Source organism: Phascolarctos cinereus, unplaced genomic scaffold (assembly GCF_003287225.1).
Source record: "Phascolarctos cinereus isolate Bilbo 61053 unplaced genomic scaffold, phaCin_HiC Scaffold_5;HRSCAF=322, whole genome shotgun sequence".
NCBI classification, from domain to species: domain Eukaryota; kingdom Metazoa; phylum Chordata; class Mammalia; order Diprotodontia; family Phascolarctidae; genus Phascolarctos; species Phascolarctos cinereus.
In genome coordinates, this window is record NW_027555958.1 from 467,946,438 (window position 1) to 467,971,906 (window position 25,469).

At 42.4% G+C, this 25,469-nt stretch overlaps 1 protein-coding gene across 2 annotated transcripts; it reads left to right on the forward strand.

Moving 5' to 3' along the window:
- The first annotated feature begins 1,682 nt into the window (after positions 1 to 1,682).
- On the forward strand, positions 1,683 to 19,242 carry DYNLT5 (dynein light chain Tctex-type family member 5). Of its 2 annotated transcripts, XM_078154563.1 has the most exons (6): positions 1,683 to 1,896; positions 2,442 to 2,634; positions 7,082 to 7,227; positions 14,163 to 14,254; positions 17,272 to 17,396; positions 18,237 to 19,242. In XM_078154563.1, the coding sequence occupies exons 3-6, from the start codon at positions 7,115 to 7,117 to the stop codon at positions 18,438 to 18,440; spliced, it is 534 nt and encodes a 177-aa protein (XP_078010689.1). In that variant the 5' UTR covers positions 1,683 to 1,896; positions 2,442 to 2,634; positions 7,082 to 7,114; the 3' UTR covers positions 18,441 to 19,242. The 2 variants fall into 2 exon arrangements, with proteins under 2 accessions (XP_078010689.1, XP_020848802.1); XM_020993143.2 differs by lacking the exon at positions 2,442 to 2,634.
- Positions 19,243 to 25,469: the final 6,227 nt, after the last annotated feature.

Genomic DNA, 25,469 nt, shown 5'->3' on the forward strand with positions numbered 1-25,469 from the left:
GGTGCCGTCCCACTGTATCCAGAGAGTCATCAAGTCCTATAGTATCTACCTTTATATTTTGTTATTGTTCAGTCACGTCTGACCCTTCCTGTTCCCCCAGGAACCACAGCACACCAGGCCCTTCTGTCCTCCGCTGTCACTCGAAGTCTGTCCAAGCTCATGTTCGTTGGTTCCATGACACTATTTATCTGTCACATCCTCTGTTGTTCCCTTCTCCTTTTGCCTTCAATTTTCCTGACATGAGTCTTTTCCACTGAGTCCCATCTTCTCATTATGTGGCCAAAGTATTTAAGCTTCAGCTTCAGTATTTGACCATCCAATGAGTAGTCTGAATTAATTTCTTTTAAGTATTGACTGATTTGGTCTCCTTGCTGTCGAAGGGAGCCTCAATAGTCTTTTTCTGCCCCACATTGATTCAACTTTCCTTTCAGCCCAACTCTCACAGCCATACATTGCTACTGGAAAAACCATAGCTTTGACTGTATGGACCTTTGTTGGCAAGGGGAGGTCTCTGCTTTTTAGTCTGCTGTGCAGATTTGCCATCGCTTTCCGTCCAAGGAGCAAGCATCTTTTAGTGTCATGGCTGCAGTCACCATCTTCAGTGACCTGTAGGTCCAAGAATATAAAATCTGACCCTGCTTCTACCCTCCTAACATTTCTCCAATAAGCCCACTTCTGTCTGACACTGCCACCACCCTGGTGCACCTTCTCACTTGGCTCCTGGACTGTTGCAACAACTGCTGGTGGGTTTTCCAGCCTCAGATCTCTTCCCACTCTAGTCCATTCTCCTCTCAGCTGTCAAAGTAATCTTCCTAAAGGACAGCTCTGCCCATATCAGTCTCAAATACAACAAATTCCAGTGGTCCTTGATAACTCCAAGATCAGATGTAAAATCCTTCAAAGTCGGCTGTCACTTGGCCTCTTCCCATTTTCACAGTCTTCTTATCCCTTACACTGACCTCCTTGGGGTTCCTTGAATTTTACATTCCATCCATCAACATCCTCGATATTTCCTCAAGCCTGCAACGCTCTCCCTCCTCAGGTCCTCCTCCTGGTTTCCCTGGCTTCCTTTGAGCCTCAGCTAAAGTCCCATCTTCTGCAAAAAGTCGGCCTTCAGCTTGGTGTTGTCTGTCTAGGCAACCGCTGGATTGATCCTGCCTAGATCTTGTGGGGGCAGAGTTGTGCGTGGCTTCCCCCGGTAGACCAGGAGCTTCTTGAAAACAGGGGCCATCTTTCACCTTTCTTAGCACTTCATGGTAGGTTGACTGACTCAAGTATCTTAACGATTAGAAAAAGAAACCCACAGAGGTTGGGTAGCTTGCCCGAGGTCCACAGGGAGAAGTGGATTTGAATCCAAGCCGGCTGACTCCAATCCCCGAACATTTGAGGGGTCTGGTGGTGTCGCCCTTGGTACCGTTTATCCCCGGACATCCCACTGTTTGGGTCGGGGGGCGCTGCTGGGGGAGAGCTTTCCGAGCAACCCTTCCCAGACAGAGGGCATTGCCCACGCCTGCTCCGGGACTGTGCCCAGGGTGCCCCAGGACCCAGAGAGGCGGGGGCAGGGTTGGGGGGGAGCAGGGGGCGGTTCCCAGGACGGACCACCTGACTGCAGCGGGCGGGTCCAGAGGCGGGCTACAGCCCCCTTGTTTGGACGGGTAGCCTTGGAAACGCTGGACAGCAGCTAGGCGCTGCTCTTGCTGTGCCCGCTCGGGAGGATCTGGGGAGCCCGGAGCGGCCGCCCACCAGCCATCCGGCCGGCTGGGGTGCCCCGAACCGGGGCCCTGCCCTGCCCTGCCCTGCCCGGCAGAACTCCGCACCCGAGACATTTAGGGTCCGGCGTTGCATTGGGAGCTCCTGCGCTGAATGGGATGCATTGCGTGCCTTGGCTGACAGAGAGTGAGTGAGCCTGTTTTTCCAAGACAGCTCTGGGGGCTGAGGGGGGAACCAGATGAAGGCTGGGGGAACTATCGCATCGAGAAGCGGAGTGGGAAAAAGGAAGGGGGTAAGGCCGTACAGGCAGCATGGTTGGCCCGGCTGAGGTGGTGGGGGGGGGGCACCTACAGCCCTTAGATCCTTAGATCGATCACTCCCAGCTCGGACCCCTTCACGGTCCACGGTTCAGAAACGAGGAGCGCCGACCCCAGCCCCTCTGCCCTCAGCCTGCCTGAGTCGAGGCTCTCGCTTCCGGTCTGCTCTAGTAGGGAGCGGAGAACCTGAGCGGAGCTGAACCCCTGCCAAGCACCCCTGGGATCAAGCCCGACCCTGGTAGAGCTGGGCAGCTCCCACCTTCAGGCTGGAGGCTGAGAATCCTAGATAGTCCCCTTAACAATAACTAGCATTCATTTTGTTTTTCAGCCGTTTTTCCTTCACAAACTCTTCGTGATCCTTTCTGGGGTTTTCTTGGCAAAAATACTGCAGTGGTTTGCTATTTCTTTCTCCAGCTCTTTATACAGATGAGGAAATTGAGGCAAACAGGGTGAAGTGACTTGGCCAACGTCACACAATTAGTGTCTGAATCCAGATTTGAACTCATGAGGATGAGGCTTCCTGACTCCAAGTCTGACACAGTATCCGCAACATTCAAGTAGCACTTTAAAATATTATCTCATCGGATCCCCTCAAGAACCCTGGAAGGTGAGCTGTTATCCCTCTTTGACGGCTTAGGAAACTGAGGCTGACAGAAGTGACTTGCCCAGGGTCAATTTGAACTGAAGTCTTCCTGACTTCAGACTGAGCTTCACTACCTAGCTGCCTCCCTCGCAAAACTCTTAATTTCCTCATCCATAAAAACGATGGGGTTAGACTCAATCTCTAAAGTTCTCTTCGGGCTCTCACTCTGTGAACCTATGACTGATTGATTGATTGATTATTTTCTCTTTGTATCACCCACCAAGTACTTGGAATCTGGAAGAGCACTAAGTTTAAAAATAGCTGTAGAACTTTGGGGTAAATGGGATGAGCAGAACGGCCAAACCATCTGGACCCCCCAAAATGTTTGAAGACTTGATTGTTCGTAAAGATCATATAGTAGATTAGAAAGAAAACTGTATTTGGAGTCTGAGCACCTGACTTTGAATCCCAGTCCTGGCACGACCTACCTGACAGTGAATTTCACATTTCTGCACCTCAAATATAAGATGAGGGAGTTGTTAATAGGACCCTACCTAGGGGATAGATTGCTACAAGTCATGTGATTCCCTGAGTCTTCCTCTCCACATCGGTAAAAATAATAGCTAATATTTACGTAGGGCATTAAGAGTAACAAAACCCTTTACAAATATTTCATTTGATCCTTACAACAACCCTGGCAAGCATGTACTATCATCCTCATTTTACAGATGAGGAAAGTGAGAGACAAACCTCTGAAACCAGAGGTTAAGTGACTTGTCCAGGGTCATGTAGCTAGCATATGAAGCCAGACCTTCCTGAACTCCAGATCCAGTGCTGTATTCACTGTACTACCCATCTGCTTATGTACAAAGGTAGTGGGGAAAGGAGAGGGTGGAATGTGATCATCTCTGATGTCTCTCCCCTCTCTAAATACTAATAAGGACCATGTTCAATCCTGGGTGCCATGTTTTAAGAAAGAGACATTGACAAAATGGAGGGTGTCCAGAGAAAGGCAACTTGGATCATGAAGTGCCTCAAAATCATGTGATACAAAGATTAGCTGAAAGAATTGGGGAAATTTCCGTGGGAAAAGAGAAAACATGGGGCTCTCGTAATAACCCTCTTCAAGTCCCTGAAGGCTTTTCGTGTGGAAAAGGGAAGATATTTCTTCTGCTTGGCCCCAGAGGGCAGAGTAAGTAGAAAGACCTTAGAAACAAAGTACAGCTTAATGTCAAGAAACGCTTCCCTGCCATTAGAAGTCTCCAAAGAAGACCAAGCTACCTTGGAACATCACAGCCTCTCCACTCACAGGAGGTCTTCCTGGACAAGCTGGGTGACCACTTATCAAAAATGCTGTGATGGTAATTATTGTCCTCATACATGTTAAACTAGACAGCTACTGGGGTCCCTTCCTTCCATTTCTGAGATTCTGTGAAAATATGCTTTGAAGTTCATCTGACACTGTTAATGAGACATAGAGTATATAATATGATTTGTGGAAATAACCATAATCAGCTGGGGGAGATTCAGACCTCTCCTTTCACTAGGAGGGAGCACCGACACTCCAGGTGCTCTAGGATTCCCCAGCTAACAGGTGCACCTGCTGGCTGGATGAACCTTCATAGAACCATTCACCGGCCCTGTTAGCTCCCCAAAGCAAGCAGCCCCCAAGCGCCTTAAATCACTTTTGCAATTCATGATGTGAAAATAATACACGACATAATGAAGACAAGTTCAGTTGAGAGGAAAAGAATTAGTTACTAAAGCAGCAGATACAGGGGGTCTTATTAACAATTCTGGCCATCTGAGAGCTTCTGATTTTAGCTAATCATTCTTGCTAAGTAGGTGCTAAATTCAATTGTTTCTTCGCTGTTGAAGCAAATGTGTTGTCGACATATAATATAACAAAAATTTAAATGGTATAATCTGTTAATATCATTTTAAAAACCTTCCCATTTTCCAGTGCTCTGGAAAAGACACTTAATGGTCCTTCCTTAGTTATTGGTCTGGAGACTGGGATCCCAAGCAACACGGTAAGCAGCACAATCTCCTCCCTTCTCAGGTAGAGTCCTGCACCATCACTGAGGATCTAAACACAGGACAAAAAGAGGAAATTGAATAGCAGCCAGGGTCCAACTCTTCTCTCTTCTAGGGCATGTCTTGGAGTTTATGGAGATCTCAAAGGACTGAAGCCACAAACTCTACTATCCACTTTTCCATTAAGAAATTAAATGAGCTCTGGCACGAAAGGCAGAAGCCTTGAGTTCAAATTCTGTCTTTGCTACATCTTAGCTATGTATCCTTGAGTAAATCATTTAACCTCTATTTGTTTCAGCTGCTCAGATACTATAAAATGGAGATATCAATGTATCTAACCACCTCAATGGATAGTTATAAGGATCAGATAAAATCATGAGATCAAAGATGTATAGCTACAGGGAACCTTAGAGGTCATTTAATCCCTCATTTTACAGGTGAGGAAACTGAGGCCCAGAGAGATGAATGTAAAGCACTATATGAATGTTCACTATTATAATTAGCTACAAAGCTAATTATATAGACAGAAACTTAGCATCTTTACTTCTTTATCTTATAGTTGAGAGAAGTTGAGGGGTACCTATTCTATTTTTAACTTTTAAAATATTTTTAATTTGATATAATATCTAATATAGATATTAATTTGATAATATCAAATTTTAATTTGATATAGAATAACCACACATATTTCAAATAATCACTCACACTGTCAAAGCTTTTTATAGTTCACAAAGCACTTTTCTCAAAACAATACTGTGAGGTAGTTAAAACAAGCATTATCCCCACTTTATAGGTGAGAAAACTGAGTGTCAGAGAGATTACCCTGCCTATGGTCACAAGTTCAAGTAAATGGCCAAAGATCACACAGCAAAGAAATAATCTAGTCAGAACTTGAACTCAGGCTTTTCGCCCACTAGTGTTCCTTACTACTCTGGGCTACCTCTCCTTAAAGGAAGAACGTCTGAGGAAACCTCACTTGTAAAGTTTGCTCAGTGCCTGGCATGTAGTAAGCCCTTAACAAATGGTTTCTCATTTTTTCACTCATTCCATGTGGAGAAATAGAAAGAGTACAAAACTTAGAGTCCAGAGATTTAGGTTCTAATCCTGATTCTTCCTTAAGAAATAGTGTACTTGGCCAAGTCACTTTCCCTCTCTAGGTCTCACTTTCCTTCTTTGCAAAATAAGGAATTTTCTAGATGCATCTCTAATGTTCCTTCAAGCTCTTAAAGCAGACTTTAGAATATACTCAGCTTCTTAAATCCTATTTAGACATTTTCATAAATGTCCATTTTCCTTCTTTGAAGTGGTTTTTTTCTATTATAATGAAGTTATTGAAAATATCTTTGAATAATAACCTAAAATGAAGACTATCCAGAAAAGGGCAACCAGATTAATGAAGGATCTCAAGTTCATGCCATTCCAGGATAAATTCCTGGAATTGGGGATCTGCAAAATGAGCTGGAGAAGGAAATGGCAAACTACTCCAGCATCTTCACCAAGAAAAAAAAAACTCATGAAGAGTCAGACACGACTGAAATAATCAAACAATAACAATCCCGAGGAAGAGAAGACTGTGGCTGTCTTCAAGTGTTTGAAGGGATGTCATTTGGAAAGGGCTCAGACTTAATCTGCAGTGGGTGAAAGATGGAGAGCAGCAGATGGAGTCTCCATGAGTTGTGGGAAGGGGGACTCCCTAACAGTTAGTACTATCTAAAAGTAAGAGGGTCTCTCTTGGAAGGTAATAAGCTTCCCCTCGCTGAAGGGAAGGAGAAGAGAGAAAGAGAAGGAGAGGCAGAGAGAAAGACATAGAGAGATAGAAACATTCAGAGAGAGAGAAGTGACTAAGTGCTTACTATGAGCCAGGCACTGTACTAAATTCTGGGACTGCAAATTCAAACAACAAAAAAAAAAGAAGACAATGCCTGTCCTCAAAGAGTCTGCATTCTGAATGGGGAAAACCAAACAAAGAAGGGATCAAAAAAGCCAAAGGTGGGGGTGAGGAGTGAGATATGCCAGGTAGTCACATTGAACCAGGTTTGAAGTGAGCACTACTGTGTGGATTCCTCCCAAATGGAAGGCAGGGGAAGAGTCAGGAGGTACGACAGAGACCTGATGGCTAGTTTTCAGAGATGTTACAGAAGGACCAGGGGAATTCTGACTCAGACACAAGTTGGATTTGACCTCCAAAGTCATTTCCAATTCTCAGATTCTGTGGTTGGTAAATCTGGTCCACAGATCAATCAACAAGCATTTATTAAGTAAAGTGATGTAAAATGATGGTGATGGTAGCACCAGGTTGTCTCCTATCCCCCCAGGGCTGTTGCAAAAATCAAATGAGATAATGTATTAAGGTGATACAGAAATATCAGTTATCTTCACTACCAAACACCACCAAGGTTAAAACCCACCTGTTCCCATATTTCTATCCTACTAGGTTAGACATTTCCTTCTTTAGGCTCTGATCAAGATGTCTGAGGTCACCAAAGATAAGGCTTCTCGGTTACTGAAGAAAAGAGGCAGCATGTCATCAGTGAGCAGCCCCGACATCAAGATGAAGGAGATCCGCATCAGGGCCAAAGAGTGAGTAGCCATGTCTGGAATTGCTCCATTTCCAGTATTAGATCAACAAGGTCAGAGTGTTCATCACAAATGTTTCCTTCCATAGGTAGACCATGCTAAGTACTAAAAAATAGGATTAAGATTGAGAGTGATATGAAAGCAATCTTTAAGGAAAGGTGGGAGTTAGGTTGAGAAATGCTAAACCAGGGAGTTATCTTATCCTAGTGGCCACATATTGACTTAGAAAACTGCATAATAGCATTATCTATGTTCTATTGTGTTTTTATTTATTTTGTTCGATATTTCCCAACTATATTTTAATCTGGCTGTTATCAGGGGCCCTAGTATTGCATGTTTGACACCTCTAGCATAGGAGGTGGAGAACAAAGGTCCCTAACTAGGAATGGAATGCACTAAGTATCCTTTTACACAAAATCCATGTTACCAAAACGCTCAGATACCTACAGTTTGGGGCAGAGGGGTATGATTTGCTTTCAGATCTTATAAGAAGGACAAATGACAAGTAAACAGTCTGATAAAATGCATTACCCAGGAAAGCAACTTCCAGGATATCCCATAGGGTTGTTAACAACCCAACGACAGCCCTATTTTCAAGTTACTGTCCTTGACATCAATACAATTGATGTAACTGATATTCACAGTGATGTTTCTGTGCCAGAGCATAGAGCCCAAAGTGCCTTCAGTACCAAAGGAACATTCATTTAGGTTTAGTACATTTTTAGAGTAAAGCATATCTTATTACAATCTGGTTATTTAAAAATTGGGAGTAGCATACATAGGGAGAAAAGAATAGAAGACTTTAGAGTCAAAAGACCTAGGTTTGTATGCCTGCTCTGTCACTTACTAGCTGGGTGACAGTAGGAAAGTCACAACTTTCTGTGCCCCAGTTTCCTCATCTGTAAGTGGGGACAATAATAGCACTTGCCTCCCAGACTTACTGTGAGGTTGAAAGGACATAATATTCCCTAACATGAAAGTGTTATATAAATGCTAGCTGTCATTGTTACTGTTACTGCTGGTGCTGCTGCTGCTGACCAAACTAAACCATTCCCCAGCCCTTCTAGAGCAGCAGGAGATGAGAGTTCAATCTCTGGCCAACACTGGGTCTTAGATCCCATGCTGCAGGAACTGTCCATGGTATTGGTACAGTCCTGAATGGAATCTGAAACATAGAGGTTAAGTTACCTTCCTGGCATAACCCAAGACGAATCTGCAGGCGGCCAGAGAATGTCGCTAAGTTTGCCAACTCTGAGTTTACCACAAGATTAGGCTGAAGGTGAACGGCTGTAAACCTAGATGGTCAATGGAGCCTGGCCCCAGACCAGAAGGATGGTCTAAGAATGTCACATAACTAGGAAACAGGAGTGTGGCTCCTCAGAGCTGCCCCCTTCTGTACTCTGCCAACACCCAGCCCAGCAGCTGAATGACAGAAGAAGCAGATTTCTTTGGGGTCAGGCAAGTCTTGGGGCAAATTGTCTGGCTTTCATGGAATTAGGACCATAGTATCATCACTCTCTGAGATGATTTCCAATTTACCCTGCACATACAGGCTGCCCCCAAAGTCTTTATATAATTTTAAGTTTTAATGTTTTAAAACTGCACCATCTTTTGGACACCCTGTATGTCTTGTATGTAATTCCTTGTAAATGATAAATAAATGCTTATGGACTTGACCTGACTACCCTGACTTAAAATTGGAAGGGAGTTTAGAGGCTAATTAGCCCAACTGAGTCCAAGGGAGGTAAAGAGACTGGGGCCAGGTGACAAAGGTATCCAGTATCAGAGGGGAGATTTGTACTGAGATACCATGACTCTCAAGATAGGGCTCATCCATTAACCTGGCCTGGTCACTACCTATGTTTTTTTCTATTGGACAAACCCAGCCTGTTTTACTGTTAGTCATTCACATTTGTCAGATAAGAATAATTAATACCTTGAGAGGCAGCAAAGCATGGGGAATAGAGGACTGCTCTTTAAATCCAGAAAGCCTGGTTCAAGTTCTGCCTCTGAACACATGCTAGTGTCAACCTTAACCTCTCAGGGAAAATGAAATTGGGCCCCAAAGGGAATGGCCAGGCACTCCTAACACTTTGCTGATGGAGAGGGCAAGAAGGCTTTGAACCAAGTTGGGCAAAAAAGCACTTACTCCAGGTTTTATTGGGGTTCTATTAGGTCTCTTAAGGTTTTCTAAAGTCTGCCTAAGACCTGTAGGTGCCTTTGTGAAAAAAGTTGCCATAACAATGACATAAGAACAAAAGACATTTCTATAACCCTTTAATTTTCAAAACACACACATGATCTCCTTCAAGCCTACTTTGAACCTTGGGAAGGAAGCACTCCATATTTGTTACCTGGATCTGTGATTTCTTCATCAAGAGGAACTCCTTGGCATGGAAACTCTCTCCAGCAAAGCAGATCAGAAAGTCAGCTGTAATTTGAGAGTTTTTGAGAGTGTCTTTGAGAGTTTCTAAGAGCACTAAGGGCTGAAGTGATTTGCCCCGGTCATCCAGCTAGTTAAGAGTTAAAGGTGAGATTTGAATCCATATCTTCCTGACACTGCGTCTAATGCTCTACTCACAAAACTCATGCTCTTTTTACTTACATGTTATTGAAATTATTTTTTTGCAAGGCCCACTTCTTCTTCATGTGATGTCCAATGGGAGACTGGGCATAAAGAGAGGTCAGGGGTAGGGATTCACTTTGCCACTAAACCCAGAATAAAGTTCCCTTTATTATTATAGAAGGCCTTTTTTGGACTAAGATTGCTCTAGATTAGCTCAAATCAATCAACCAATTAATTGGCATTTGTTAATGTTGTGCAATGTGCCAGGCACTGAGCTAGGTGCTAGTGGTACAAATATAAAGAAAGAAATAATACCCATATGCAAACATCTTAAATTCTAACATAAGTGTGTGAAAATTAAATAGAAAATATAAATATATAACATTTATGGAGAGAACCATTTGTGGTTGGGGTGAAATCAGGAAGGAATACTTGAGCATTCCACTGAGCTTAGAGGAAGGGATGGATTTGTTCCTCAACAGAATTGTAAGTAATAGACCAGAAAGTTCTTTGTTGCCTAGGTTTGAAAAAAGAAATGCAAACCCTTCTTACTGTAACCAGGAACAAAGCCCTCAGAGAACCTGGCTCTTCCCCCTGGATGGCCAGATCTTTTTCCCTAAGGAGCTGGGATGGCTTTAGAAGGTGAGTCCACTGGGTGGCAGCATCTCTCTGGTAGCTGTAAGCCCTACCCACAGTCTCCAAGGCTGCCATCTGGAAAGAGACAGTCAATGGCACTTTGTGGAGAAGAAGGTCCCAGAAAGGCACCCAGCCTGTTTTACCCAACCCTTCAGCTGGGGGGACAACAGCCAACATTTCTGTGTCTTTGTTTTAAGTTTGACAAAGCATTTTATGTATACTGCCTCACTTGATCTCCACAATGCCCCAGGTGGTAAGTAGGATGTTAATTATCCCTATTTCATAGATGAGGAAACTGAAGTCCCAGCAGGATAACTAGTTTGCCCAGGATCACACAGTAAGCATCTGAGGCAGAATTTGAACACATGTCTTCCTGATTAGCTGACTCTACTAAAAATAGATGTGAATCTGGAGATACGATGAGAAAGCCAGAACAGCCCCTTTCCTCAAGGAGCTTACAGTGGGGGCTTGAACATGCAGATAAATCAGTATATACATGATCCATGCAGAATAGATGCATGTGAAACTATGAATCTACCATGTACATGTACGTGTGTATATATGCAGCTAGCTACATAAGTCAATACACACAATTAATCCACTGACAATCATCACGTATGGTTTAAGTACCTGCCATTTGTCAGATGCTATGCGGGGCACCAGAGATACAAGGACAGCAGCAATAGCTGGTGGGCCTTGGAAGGCGTCTTAACAATTAGAGCTGTCCCCAAGCACAAGGAGCTGCCTCAGGAAGTAGGTGCCTCGTTTTAAAGCTAGGAGAAACCTTGAAATCATCAAGTCTCACCTCTTTAATTTATAAATGAAGAAATAAGGCCCAGAGAGGGCAGCAAGACTTGTCCAAGGCCCCTCAGTTCAAAGTCGGCAGGGCCAGGAGGTGAACTCACAGGGTGATAACTTGGGAGCTGGAAGACATCTTAGAGGTCACCCAGGCCAATCCTGAGGCCCACAGAGATGAAGTGGCTCACCCAAAGTCACACAAGTACTAAGTGTCAGGGCTGAGGTTTGAACCCAAAGTCTCTGACTCCTAATACAACCTCTTTAAGTAGCCATGGCCAATATTTTATTTTTGTTAGTTGTACATTGAGAAATAAATGTTGAGTAAACATACACACACATACACACACACATCTGCCTTGGGGTCCAAACATTGCACCACCATGAATATAAAGAGTAATATTTCAGTATTTAAAATACCCACAATTCCATCAATGTGTGTCAAAGGATCATAGAGATGGCTCTGGAAGTGACCTCATAAGCCATTGTGCACCTCTTCCAGCTTATTTTACTGGTAAAGAAACTGAGGCCCAGAGAAATTGTATCACTTCCCCAAGATCATACCAGTAGTAATTAAAAGGGGCAGGGTTAGAATCCAGGTCCTCTACAATCCAGTGTGCTTTCCACTGTCGTATACTACATAGAAATACATATGACATTCATATATACATGTATATGTGAACTCAAATGTTATATATAAAAGCACATGCATATATGTATCACATGTGCATTGTCTTGTATATTTATGGATAGGTGTGGGTATAAATGCATTGTGGTGTGTGTGTGCATGGTTATATTATATGTGTGTCTTGTGTTATTATTTACATGGGTATCATGTATTTATATATGCATATGTATTTGTGCGGAGGTATATATGTGCATATGTAAGCTCCTTGAAGGCAGATGTTATTTTGCTTTTGTCCTTGTGTCTCTGGTGCCTAGCACAGTGTCTGACACGTAGCAGGTATTTAATACAGACTTAATGATTGTCAATGGATTATGTGTATTCATGTATGTAGCTAGCTACATATGCACACATGTATATGTACATGGTAGATTTGTAGTTTCACGTGCAAGCATCCTTTTTATTTTACTCTATTACGCTTGTTTTATTTCGTGAATTTTTTTTTTGTAAAAGGTCAGCACACAGATTTTAGGCAAGCTCTAAAAAGCTAATTAACATAGCCTTAACAACAAGTTGTTGACTAGATTCACTAGAGTCATTTGACCTTAATTTCTTCAAGTTCAAATCAATTTGTGAAATCTTTTTAAAGTAGTTAGGAATTCCTTTGATGGATGTTAAGATCAACTCTTGGATTATCATGATTTGCTAAATATAATCATATTATTTATTTTACAAACATGCCTGTAAATCTTGATTCCTGTTCTTGGAGTAATATACATATAGAGACTTTAATTTTCCCTCTATTTAATCTGCCTTTGTCATATACACTTTTTAGTGGTGTGGTATAGAGGCTTCAGTGTGATCTGAACCAAATTAAAATGTAATTGGGAAATGTTTAACACAATAACTCAAAATTCAATAAAACATATCTAATGCTAGATTGTGTATGTAACTGATGCTTTTAAAGAGTTCATTCAAAATCAGCTTATTCAATGCTAAAAAAATAAAGAGCAAACAAGTCCTTTGCATTCCCAAAGGCTGAATGCCCATGAGCATAACAGGGAATAATCATCCCTACCTTCTATTTGATGAAAACATAGACTTTACCAATCTTGAAAAGCCCTTTTCCCATCGACTCCCCTCTATTATCTCACCCCCCTTTGAAGTGACACTCTAGCTTACCTCACAGGTGGAGCAGGTCAGTGGGGCCCATTTGGAGGCTACCATGAAGCAGTGTCCGTTGAGGCTCACCTGAACTGGGGCGGGGCTTGGGAAACCCACTCAGTGCCTCCATCCTTGGAGCTCCCCTTCCAGGTCACCACCTGGGTGTGCTCATATTGCCTCACTTGCCCAACCAAATGGCCTTTCTCAGCGATGAAAAGGGTCTTGGGTGTTTATTGATATAGGCTGAATTGTGGCTTCTCATTGGGGGCGTTTCTGACTCCTCTTTCAGCACCAAAGAGTTTTTGCCAAAGACTTGTTGTAATTCCTGCCCTGTTCTCCAGGTGATGGTTCTGGGCTATTTTGTGCCTCCAGTTATATCTCCTAAGGCTATTAATGATCTGTCTCTGCCCTAAGTACCTTTAATGTTTTCTGTAGAGTCACTTTGCATCTATTAACTTATTTGCTTTGTAAATGTTACAATATACTCAAACAGTACAGTGGATTGGTGCCTCATTAGTGTGAAGGTGCCCTCCAGCGATTTAAATCACAGCCACTCATGCCTGCCCACTCTGGGCAACTCTCATTTAGACCTTTGCATGTATTGGGAGTCCACCCAATACACACGGGACCTTTCTCAGTCTCTCCTCACATTTAATTATATCGGTAGAGCACACGGGCGGTCCAGCAGTTATCACTTGCTGGACGCAGCAACCACGTGACCAACCCCTCTTCTTTTTCCATCAGACATTTCTCTGATGACATCCTTCACTGTCATCTTTTTTGCTGTAAAGGATAGAGCATTATATGGATGGAACAGAAAAGATTTATTAAGGGCTTCCTAAGGGCAGAGCTCTACCCTAGGCACCGGGCTTATAAATAGACCTTGAGATGGTCCCTGTTTTCAAGGAGCTCGTATTCTATCAGGCATTTTAATGCCTAAAGAAGGGCTTGCGGTTCTGCTCATTTCATGGCAAGCGGAATGAATTGTTGTAGGTCATACTTGAGTTTTGGTGGGCAAAATCCTAAGGCAGGCAGAAAGGCGACCTGTTCTCGCTTAGAACTTTCTTGGCAAAAGTGGGACCTCTGGCACGTTTGGAGCTGCTTTCTTCTGTAAGGCTAATAAGAGAAACTCCCTTGTGTTGTTGTTCTTAGCTCAGTGAGTACCGTGTCTTATGTTGATGAGCCTAGCCACCATGATGATGCTTCCCGCCCTGCAGTTCACATGGAAAACACCTATCAGCTAGGTATGCTTCACCATCCTCCCCCTTCCTATTTGGAGCCCTAATTTGGGTTTTTATTTGAAATGTCAATGTTACCTAGGGCTAACTACCCCTGGAAAGGATGTGAAATAATTCTGAGTGGGTCTGTGAGATACTGTAAAATGGCCTTTCCACCAAGAATGGTTCCAGGTCCCAATACATGCAAACTGGCCACAGATGACCACATTTTACCTCTAAATCTATGATCCTATAATGTGCCCATTTTTTCATTCTCTCTCTCTCTCTCTCTCTCTCTCTCTCTCTCTCTCTCTCTCTCTCTCTCTCTCTCTCTCTCTCTCTCGGCTATTGGGGTTAAGTGACTTGCCCAGGGTCACAGAGCTAGTAAGTGTCAAGTGTTTGGTCTGAGGCCGATTTGAACTCAGGTTCTCCTGACTTTGGGGCCAGTGCTCTATCCACTGAGCCACCTAGCTGCCCCCAATGTGCCCATTTTTTGAAGCCAAGTGTAGAAGTTTTGCAATCTGATTTCAGCACTCCCCAGGGAAAAGAATGCCCAGAGAAAAAGAATGAATCCTGCCAAGTACCCAAGTAACTCAAAACTTGGGTTTTGGAATTAATTAATTTCAGTGTAAGATGGTTACAAAACAAATTAGATTGCTTGTATTGAGGTTTGATGTCAATCATTTAATAAATTACAAAAAGCAGCCAGAAAGAAACTCCCATTTCTCTTTTAGAATGTGTGTCTGTTTCAGTTCATTCTCTTAAAAAACAAATTGAAGACAAGTCAAAGAGATCTCTTATCCATATGAGAAGTCTATCTGTGGAATTAAACTACATGAGATAAAACATTTTGGAATGTCAACATTGAGACTTCTTTTCTTCATAGTCTCTTGTAAGAAATCTCTCCTTTCATGGGAGCTGAGTTCTGCCAAGTTGACTTTTTTTTCTGTGTTTGGTCAGCCCTCTTTTTGGTGTCAAATCAGATCTTGTATTTTTACTTAAGCACACATCTATGCTTTCATTTTACACATCCTCCTTTGCTTCTGCTAAACAGGAGCATGCTGGTGCTCCATCTACATGGTGTGGACACAGGTGGCCCATTCGATGGAAAGAAAATCTATCTGATTAGGTGTTTGTTGTGGAAGGGAAAACTGAGACCAATTATTAAAGGGAAGTGTTTGCTATCCAGCAACTTGTGTTAGTGTCACGTAAACTTTAGTTCTCTGTTTAAGATTTTTTTTTTTGGTGAGGCAATTGGAGTTAAGTGACTTGTCCAGAGTCACACAGCTAGTAAGTGTTATGTATTCGAAGCTGGATTTGAACTCCAGTCCTCTCAACTCCAGATCCAGCGCTCTATCCACTGTGCCACCTAGCTGCCCCAAGTTCTCTGTTTAAAGAATTTCTGTTATGTCCATAGGAATCTAAATGGGAAAGGAACACTTGTGGCCACATAGTAGGAAACTGATCAATCAATGAGCATTCATTAAATGTCAGGACTCAGAACTGGATGGAACATTAGAGTAAAAGTTCATCTTTTTGCGTGTCATGGACCCCTTGGCAGTCTGATGAAACCTAAAGATGCCTTCTCAGAATAACGTTTTCAAATGTATAAAACAAAATACGTATGTAAACAAAATACATTTTTTTCTTTTCCAACAAAGCTGTATTTGTTGGGTATAGACTCTCAAAAAAAAGTATGTCAATAGTAGCATTAAAAAATATAAATGTATTTAAATGTACTTTATTCTATACATTTAAAATATATTTTACATTTTATATACATTTTAGAATACATTTAAACATATTTAAATGTATAAAATAAAATACATATAAAAAAACATAGGATTACAAAGGAAGTCAATTATATTGGCTATATACAGTTAAAAAATATTTCTTAAAGGTTCACAGGCCAGAGGTTGAGAGCTCCTTCAGTTATCTTGTCTAACTGTCTCATTCTAGATATACCCCAAGGCCCTATGAACTTCAGCAAGGGCCTCTAAGCTTGTGTGGAATCAGAACCACTTTGGGGGTTTGAGATTGATCCCAAAGAAGGTCTCTGTCTCTGTCTTCAATCTAGAATAAAACTTCAGGGCAATCTCTAAAACTAAGCTTAGGTATAGCTCATGTCTAAGGTCTCCTCAAATGTGGGTTACAGGATTCACTCTGCCCCCATAAAGTTTTATTCATTATACAATATCAGTATGCCAGATAGGACAGCTACTTATTTTCACCCCCTACAGGACTTGTGTAAGATCCAAAAGCATGCATGAACAAGCACAGGCAATAGAAAGCTCTCAAGGAGCCCCCTACATTCATTATAGTCCCATCTCTAAGGACGGTAAAGACCATTTGTGAAACAGAACAGGTATTTCAAATGTATACCAGGACCAACATTATTTAGGCAAATGAAAGGTCCAGATCTCCCGTATCAAGATCTCACAGGTCCCTAGATTTGAGAGCTGAAGGTATCTTGGTATAGTAGGAAAGAGGACTAGATTTGGAGTTAGAGGTCTAGGGTCTAGGGTCTAGGGTCTAGGGTCAAAGCGAGGCTCTGCCATTTACTGTTTTTGTGGCTTCAGACAAGTTACTTCACTGCTCATTGAGCAGATAAGGAAGATGAGGCTCAGAGAAATTCAGTGCCTTCCAAAGACAGGGCTTCCTGACTCCCACGCCAGCCCGCTGCCTGCCATGACCCCAAGCTGGCTCTGTGTTTACATTTGTATCTGTGTTGCCTAAATGGATCCTGGTACCAAGGATGCTTCGCCAATGACTGGTTGCTTAAACATGGAAGCACACTAGGTCTTCCTCCGGCCTTGCCCTCAATGTGACGTACACACTGTCAAGTCAAAAGCTTGGATTTTTGCAAGAAAGTAAATCCTCTGCTCATGGGAGTCTGCCTCAAAGGCTCAAGGTCCTCACTGCTAGGAACACTTTATTAATCTTCTGATGACTGTATGAAAGGGAAGGAAATGTTCAAAATGTTCTTTAAATGATGGTGAAAAAATGATATGTTTTGGATATTTATGCTACGTTTCTCCTTTCAGGCCCTGGAAAATGCTTTCCTGTGGATGCTGTCAATCACATTTTGAAGGATGTACTAACTAATTATCTACAAGAAGAAAAATATGAACCTGACTTGTGTAGACAGATGACTAAAACAATCGCTGAGGTAGGTCACTGGCTTATCTGAACTGAGCACATGATTTAGGGCGGCTTTCCAAAGAAGACAGTATTTGTATTTAGGAAATTAACAGTTATTCATCAATCATCAACCAATCAACTGGCACCCCTGGGGGGGACTGTGCCAGGTTAGGATATGGGGATCCAGAGATGAACAAGAAGCCACGCTCGGGCTGTCTCGGGAGGACAATGGTTTACATGTTATTGAATTACAAGATTACCACTATGGTGGCAAATTATTTTTAAAATTCATTATAAAATTTAATGACATTTAGGTGACAAAAATTCCACCAGTGAGGGAAGAAAATCAGCTTTGTTAAGAAGATTGCCTGTGGCTACAAAGGCTTAGCTTCCTGCAGAACTAGGGGGAAAAAATGCTCTCTCCTCCAGGAAGCCTTCCTTGACCTCTCTTCCTCCCCACCCCAGCTTCTAGGGCCTCTCCACAAAATCACCTTTTGTACACACTCTACATATAACTTGTGTCTGATGAATTTTTTCAGATCCAGTTCTTAAAACCAATTTACTACATTAAAGTGGGCTGTGGTCTGTGTTCATATGGGGATAAAATCACAGATTTGGGGGCCGTCGAAGTGAGTACTTACCTTAAAAGGTAGTTCCAAGGCTCACATGAATTCACATATATAAAGTTGTTTGTAAACCTCAAAGTACTATATATCCAAGCCAGGTATTAGCGTGAACATTGCTAACATCTCTACAATGGTGCTGCAGCAATGGTGCTGAAGTCTTCTTGACTCCCCGGTGTCAAGAAGAGAGTGAGCTTGGCAAACTCACTAGGGGCTCAGCGATTGCCTTTTGTGATTGTTTTTAGGTTGTTAAAGCCCGGGTGAAAGACCTCCTGATCCCAAGGTACAAACTCGTTGTGATTATCCACATTGGACAACTGAATAATCAGAGCCTACACATTGGGAGCCGATGTCTCTGGGACGACGCAAATGATACTTTTGCATCCTTTGTCTTCAGAAACACGTCTCTATTTGCTCTAGCAACCGTCTATGCTGTATACCTGGAATGACTAAGAGCCTCTTCATGGATAAAAAATAGGCTTTGAGTGACATGTTTCGGGGAAGACATCAATGCACGGTTTGGGGCTGTACATAATTCAATTCAATTTAACAGACTTGTATTAAGTGCCTACTGCGTAATTCTTGGATGCTGGATCAAGATTCTTGGGTGCAAAAATCTCCAAAAAGTTAAGCAGTAATATCACACCCCAAGCAATGGAAAGGCACATGAATGCAAACAGGCTGGAAGACATAACCAACAGTGAACTCCAAAGTAAGACCTTTGTGTGATATAAAGAGATGGGCCAGCTGCATGGTGATGGCCAAAGGTCTTTCCCTGGTGCTCTTGTAATGCCAGAAGAAACTGAGAATGGCCACCAGGACTTCGAGAGGACTTACTGGGGCAAACATCTGGGAAGGCATGGATGAGTGTCACCATCTGCAATCACTAGAGGGAATAGCCAAATGGTGGAGATCACAGATCTCACTGGAGATTTGGACTCTGTGCTAAACAGTGATATAGAGAGCAAAAAACCAAGTCGTTTTCCTCAAAGAGCTTGCATTCTGCTAGGAGGAGCACTGAGAAATAATAATAGTAGCAAAAATAAGTAGCATTCCTCTAGTGCTTTACAAATATATCTCATTTGATCCTGACAACAATCCTGGGATGTTGGTGCTATTATTATTTCCAAATCCCATGTTCTTTCCACTCTACCATACTGCCTCCAGGAAAAAAAAAAATGAATAAATGAACCACATTAAAGCTCTCCGTTTTTGTAATACCTTGGGAGGAATGCTTGGGCAAGATGGGAAGGGGGAACTTCACTCATGTTTCTAAACATCTTGCTTTGACTAGATTGATATTTTTGTTTCTTTCACAGACAGGGGTTCCTACTGGAAAGGGCTTCTTAAACCAGATGACTTTAACTCTTCACTAGGCTCCAAGAATCATCACCTCAATTTTTCATCAAGAGGAAGTTGCCCCTACTCACATAGCAACAAACACCAGACTGAGGCTCTGAAAGCCTTAACTTTGGGGGCCAATGTTACCACGACCCCATGCTGTTTTGGTGATGGTGCTGCCTTCCATGTTGCCTGCTAAATAAATTGGGCAATGTTTCCTAACTCTAGCACCTGACAGGAGAAACTGCTGAGGTCAGATTCATGATGGTCAGACCATCTGACACCCCCTGGTCATCTAGCTGCGACTAGAAGCTTTCAATGGCTGCGTGCATTTTATAAAATCTTCTGAATGCTGGGTAGCAGCTCTTCAGTAATGGAATCCATAAGTGGCTTCGTAAGGCACTAAAGTAAGCCCCGAGTCATTAAATATACATGGCGCTAAGTAGTAAATACATTTCCAGTACATCAAACCACCTCTCTGGGTGTAACAGTAAGGTGTTACAGGCTGCAGCACTTATAATTTGTCTCACAGCTTCGGATCTGTGCCCATAGAGACACGTTCACACTCTTCCTAGCTTATAAATGACTTAATAATGATAATAATCATAAACCTACATGCACATAAATGTGATTACATATGATTATACTATCTTAAAAGCAAAGACTATTGACAAAAGATAGAGAGATGAAGAAGAAATACATCACCTATCCAAGAAAGCACTAAGTCCTGCACGTTTGGCTGGGGGTGTCCTGTATCATAGCCATCAGGGTCTCCATTGGGAAAGTCCCTACGGCAGAGCGTCCTCTCCGAGGGAGACTCCCAGGGTCACTTTCCCAAGAAAGACCCTTTTTAGCAGCCCTACACAAAGAAGGCAGGGAGCCAAGGAATAGGTGATTAATCTTAAGGCTCTGAGAGTTTTGGCCGAAACTCTCTGTCCTCAAGAACAATCTTTATTATGTCAAAAAATGTCTGGGATCAATACCCAGGAACTGGCCAAGTCCCTGGATGTTTACCTCAAGACTTGTTTTTTTTTAAGGAATAGTTCCCCAAGGTGAGTTGGGTTGAAACAAATCCCAGAACACTATGTTAGGGAAGTTCCTTGTCTCTTGGCTTGGGCTGTGGGTAGGGAAGATCTTATACATTAACCCTTCACTGAGCATAGATGGGACCCTTAAAGAGCCACGCTCAGAAGTGTTTTTGAACTGCTTTCTCCAGGCCAAAGGACTTAAAACAAACATATTGTTGTCACTTTAACAAATACAGCTTATGTACTTAGACTGGTTTCTTGTATGACTCGAAACCCCAAGTGAGCCTGTATGGTTTGGAATGTCTGGGCCTGAACATTTACAGCGCTAAAGTATCTTGTTATTTTGTGGGCTAACGTAGCGTGGGCTGTGGATCATCTACTTCATGAAGCTTTCAGTTCCCTGTTTACACCCAGTGATGTCCTGGTGTTGCTCTTGGGTGAGGAGTAGACAGGCCAGAGGAAGTTTGTTAAAGGTCAAAGACACACTGTGCGGTACAGAAATCAGCCAAGGGCTGATATTAGGAAAATATGCTCTAAGCTCAAAGAACTCCACAAATGGAAAGATGCATTTATAGCTCTGAGGATTTATTCATGGCCTGTGCTCCCCAGTGCAATATACAATCAGAAATTTATGCATTCTAATTCCTGCCTTGCTCCCTGCTATGACTTTTAAAGTCATTTTTATTTCTCCTAATGGGCAAGGTCCAATTTTCATTTCTTTGTTAGAAAGGAAAGTATCTGGGTCGTAATTTAGTTCCACAAATTTTAGTTAATCTTGTAAGGACAATTTGACATCTGGAGTAGATTTCGAGGTGTGTGTGTGTTTGTGTGTGTGTGTGTGTGTGTGTGACTTAAACCAAACCTTTGATTTCATTTCTGAAGAACTCCCTCTACAAATAAAGATCAGATAGGTACCTTCCATGTAGCTTAAGGTCTCTGAGAGATGCCTGAGGTCACTGAAAACTTACAAGATTTGCCTAGAGTCACACATGTAGCCAGTGCTAATGATGGCACATAAACCTGGGACATCTGGACTTTGTGGTCCAAATTCACTCTGTCCTTCTACTTGTGGCCACAAGTGGAAAAAGGAAAAGACAAGGATCTGGACACGTTCAACACTTTGCTGGTGACCATCACCCTTCTTAGAAGCATGGAAGGATGACGGACCCACTTGCCTGCAACATTCACCAACTGGAGTCAGGCTCCCAGAACCTTGAATCCTCACTGCTGATCTAGAAGGGACTTAGAGGTCATCTAGTCCAACACCCTAGTTTTACAAATGAGGAAACAAACTGAGAGAGGAGAAGCCTAAGATCATAGAGTTTATAATGTACAGAGTCAAGAATCAAAACTCAGATCCTCAGAGTAGAAGCTTAGCATTCCTTCCCCAGTACCAAGTGTCTTCTTGGATAACATCCTTTCAGGTTTCTGAGCTGCGCATTGAAATACATGCAAGGGAACTTGTCACCCACAAGTTATACTTGTGATACTTCTGGAAGTGTCAGGAAACAAAATTTCTAATCTGAGTAATCTGTAAAATGTTGACAACTTTTTTTTTCTTTTAAGGAGCATTTAATAAGCATGGTTCTCATCTATCACTGTCGGAGAAAAGGCTACTAATCCTAATATTGCTTCAGGATCTGTGATTCGTCAGGGTAGCTATTTCCTCCTCCCAAGGAGAATCATAATGCCCTCCTTCCATTCCTTATTATACAGTTTCACAAGGGGATGGGATTCTCCCTCCCCCCAAAAAAACCCCAATCATTCAAAACCTGATTCATTTTAATTCGATGCAATGTGCATTTTTAGGTGTCTGTTATGTGCCAGGAGAAAAGCATTGTCCAGTCAACGAGCATTTATTAAACACCCACTATATACCAGGCACTGTGCTAAAGGTTATTATTTTACAATATAGTGTGGTGATGATAAGGATTATAGTTGCCATTGATAAAGCCCATTATAAATCATATTTCATCCAATCCTCACAACAACACTGTAAGGTAGTTGCTATTATCATCTCCATCTGACAGATGAAGACACTAAGTCAAGGAGAAGTTAACTGACTTGTTCAGGGTCACACAGCTTATAAGTGTCTGAGGCAGAATTCAAACTCAGGCCCAGCATGCTACGGATGGTGTGCCATCTAGCTCTCCAGATGCAGAGTACACTGGTTAGAGAGCCTGCCTGGCAGTAAGGAAAACCTGGGTCCACATCCCATCTCTGGCTGTGTGACCTTGGGAAAGTTGTTTGATCAACTGAAAAACTCCTCAAAACAATTAACAACTTCAGCAAAGTTGCAGGATATAAAATAAAACCCTATAAATCCCTAGCATTTCGATATCATATGAACAAAACTCAGCAGGAAGAGATAGAAAAATTCCATTTAAAATACCTGCAGACAGCATAAAATACTTGAGTCTACCTACCAAGACACACATGCGGATTATATGGAATTGCAAAACACTTTTCACACAAATAAAGACAGATCTAAATAGCTGGTGAAATATACTCAATTGGGTATGGAAATCTATCTTATCCTACAGGAAAACAGGGTGGAAGGGGACAAGAGAGCAGGAGGATGATAGAGGGGAGGGCAGATTGGGGGAGGGGGAAATCAGAAGCAAACACTTCTGAGGAGGGACAGGGTCAAAAGAAAGAATAGAATAAATGGGGGGGCAGGATAGGATGAAGGGAAATAGAGTTAGTTTTTCACAACATGACTATTTTGGAAGTGTTTTGCATGACTACACATGTATATCCTGTATCGAGTTGCTTGCCTTTTCAATGAGAGAGGGGAGGGAGGAAAGGAGAAAATTTGGAACCCAAAGTTTTAAAACACATGTTAAAAAATTTTTTTTTCACATGCAACTGGTAAATAAGAAATACAGGAAATGGGATATAGAAATCTATCCTGCCCTACAGGAAAATAGAAGGGGAAGGGAATAAGAGAAGGGGGGAAGAGATAGAAGAGGGGACAGACTAGGGAAAGGGGTATTTAGAATGTGTGCCATCTTGGGGTGGGGGGAGGAATGAGACGGGGAGAAAATTTGGAACTCAAAATCCTGTGGAAGTAAATGTTGAAAACTAAAAATAAATAAATTTTAAAAAATAATTGGCGAAATATTAAGTATTCATCAGTAGGCCAAGCCAAGATAACAAAAATGACGATACAACTTGAATTTACTTAGCACCATATTGATCAAACTACCAAAAAATTATTTTATAGAACTTGGGGGGGGGGAATAACAAAATTTATTTGGAGGAACAAGAGGTAAAGAATATCAAGGAAATGAATGGAAATTTTAAAAAAGTGAAAGAAAGGGGCAGCTAGATGGTGCAGTGGATAGAGCACCAGCCCTGGAGTCAGGAAGACCTGTGTTCAAATCCAGCCTCAGACCAAACACTTGACGCTTACTAGCTGTGTGACCCTGAGCAAGTCACTTAACCTCAATTGCCTAAAAATAAAAAAAAAATTTTTAAAAATTTAAAAAGTGAAAGAAGGAATCTTTACTGGAATCAGATCTCAAATTATACTACCAAGTGGTATCATCAAAACAAGCTGGTACTGGATAAGAAATAGAGTAGCTGATCGATGGAATTAGGTATACAACATAGAGAAGTAAATGACCACAGGTTGATAAACCCAAAGATCCAAGCTTTGGGGGCAAGAACTCGCAGTTCAACAAAAACTGCTGGGAAAACTAGAATTCAGTCAGGGAGAAAGCAGATCTGGACCAATGTCTCACGTTGCGTGCCGAGATAAGCTCACAGTGGATCACAGCAGGATGGACACTTTTGATCGTGTGAAATTAAATTAAGGTTCTGCACAAACAAAACCAGTACAGCCAAAATTAGGAAGAAAGCGAGAAATGGGGAGAGGGACAGATTTCACAGCAAGTTTCTCTGATAAAGGGTTCATTTCTCAAATATGTAGAGAACTGAGCCGATGTCATGAATTTGAATTCATAACACTGAGGCAAGGCCAAAGGATGTGAACAGGCAGTTTTCAGAGGAAGAAATCAAAACTATCAACAGCCATATGAAAAATGATCTAAATAACTAGTAATTAGAGAAATGCAAATTAAGATGACCCTGAGGTAGCACCGCAGGCTCATCAGATTACTTAACACGATAGAAAAGGAAAATGAGAAGTGCAGGAGGGAATGTGGAAAAACAGGCTCATTAATGCACTGCTGATGCTAGAGGACGGTTTGGGACTATGGCCAAAGGGCTATCAAACAGCACCCCTCTTGAACTAGCGATACTGCTCTTGTTCTGTACCCCAAAGAGATAAAAGAAAAAGGGGACAGACCCAGATGTACAAATACACAGATACGCACATTGGCTCATTTTCTGGAAAAAGGTGCTTGAGCACTTCACATGTCTTTGAAAGCGACTGGATGAACTGCTGTGTCATTTGCACAAAGAGAGTGTTCGTATTGGTTGAGAGAAGTTGACCCACTCTATGTGTCATAGGTAAAATATTGAGCTTGCTGGGCATTAGGATTCGAGGATGGAGTGATTTAGTGGTGGAAGCCTCTGGCGAAACCCTGAGAAGGAGTCGAGGAGGAGGGGAGTGTAGGGGGAAGGAGAGTGTCTCAGCCTGGGTCTCCTCCCCTTACCACCACACTCCCTTGACCAGAGGAAGGCATTGCAAACTTTGAAGGGTCAGCAGATTTAGACTTTTTCACTGACACCCTAATATTGTCTCTGGGATAGCACTGGCTGATGGCAGTGCCTGAAAGAGATGAGCATAGACTGGAATGGACGAGAAAAGGCAGACTGGGAGGCCCCACAAGAAGGCCAGTAGAAAAAACACCCCAAACCTAAGGGGGGGGTGTCTCCCTGCATACCCCCACCCCCAGACGGGGTAGGAAAAAAAGGACTTCCTACAATCCAGCGCTGGGAGTTACCCCTTTGCTACATGGGGTCGGGGGACACAGACCCTGAGTTTGTACTACCTGTGTATCAGAGATGAGACCTGAACCCAGGTCTTCTGATAATCTGGTGGGCTAATGGCCTTTCCCTTGTATCACATAAGTTATTACTGATTACACCTCCTGTTCTACAAGTAGGCATACCCACGAACTTCCAGATCATTGGAACAGC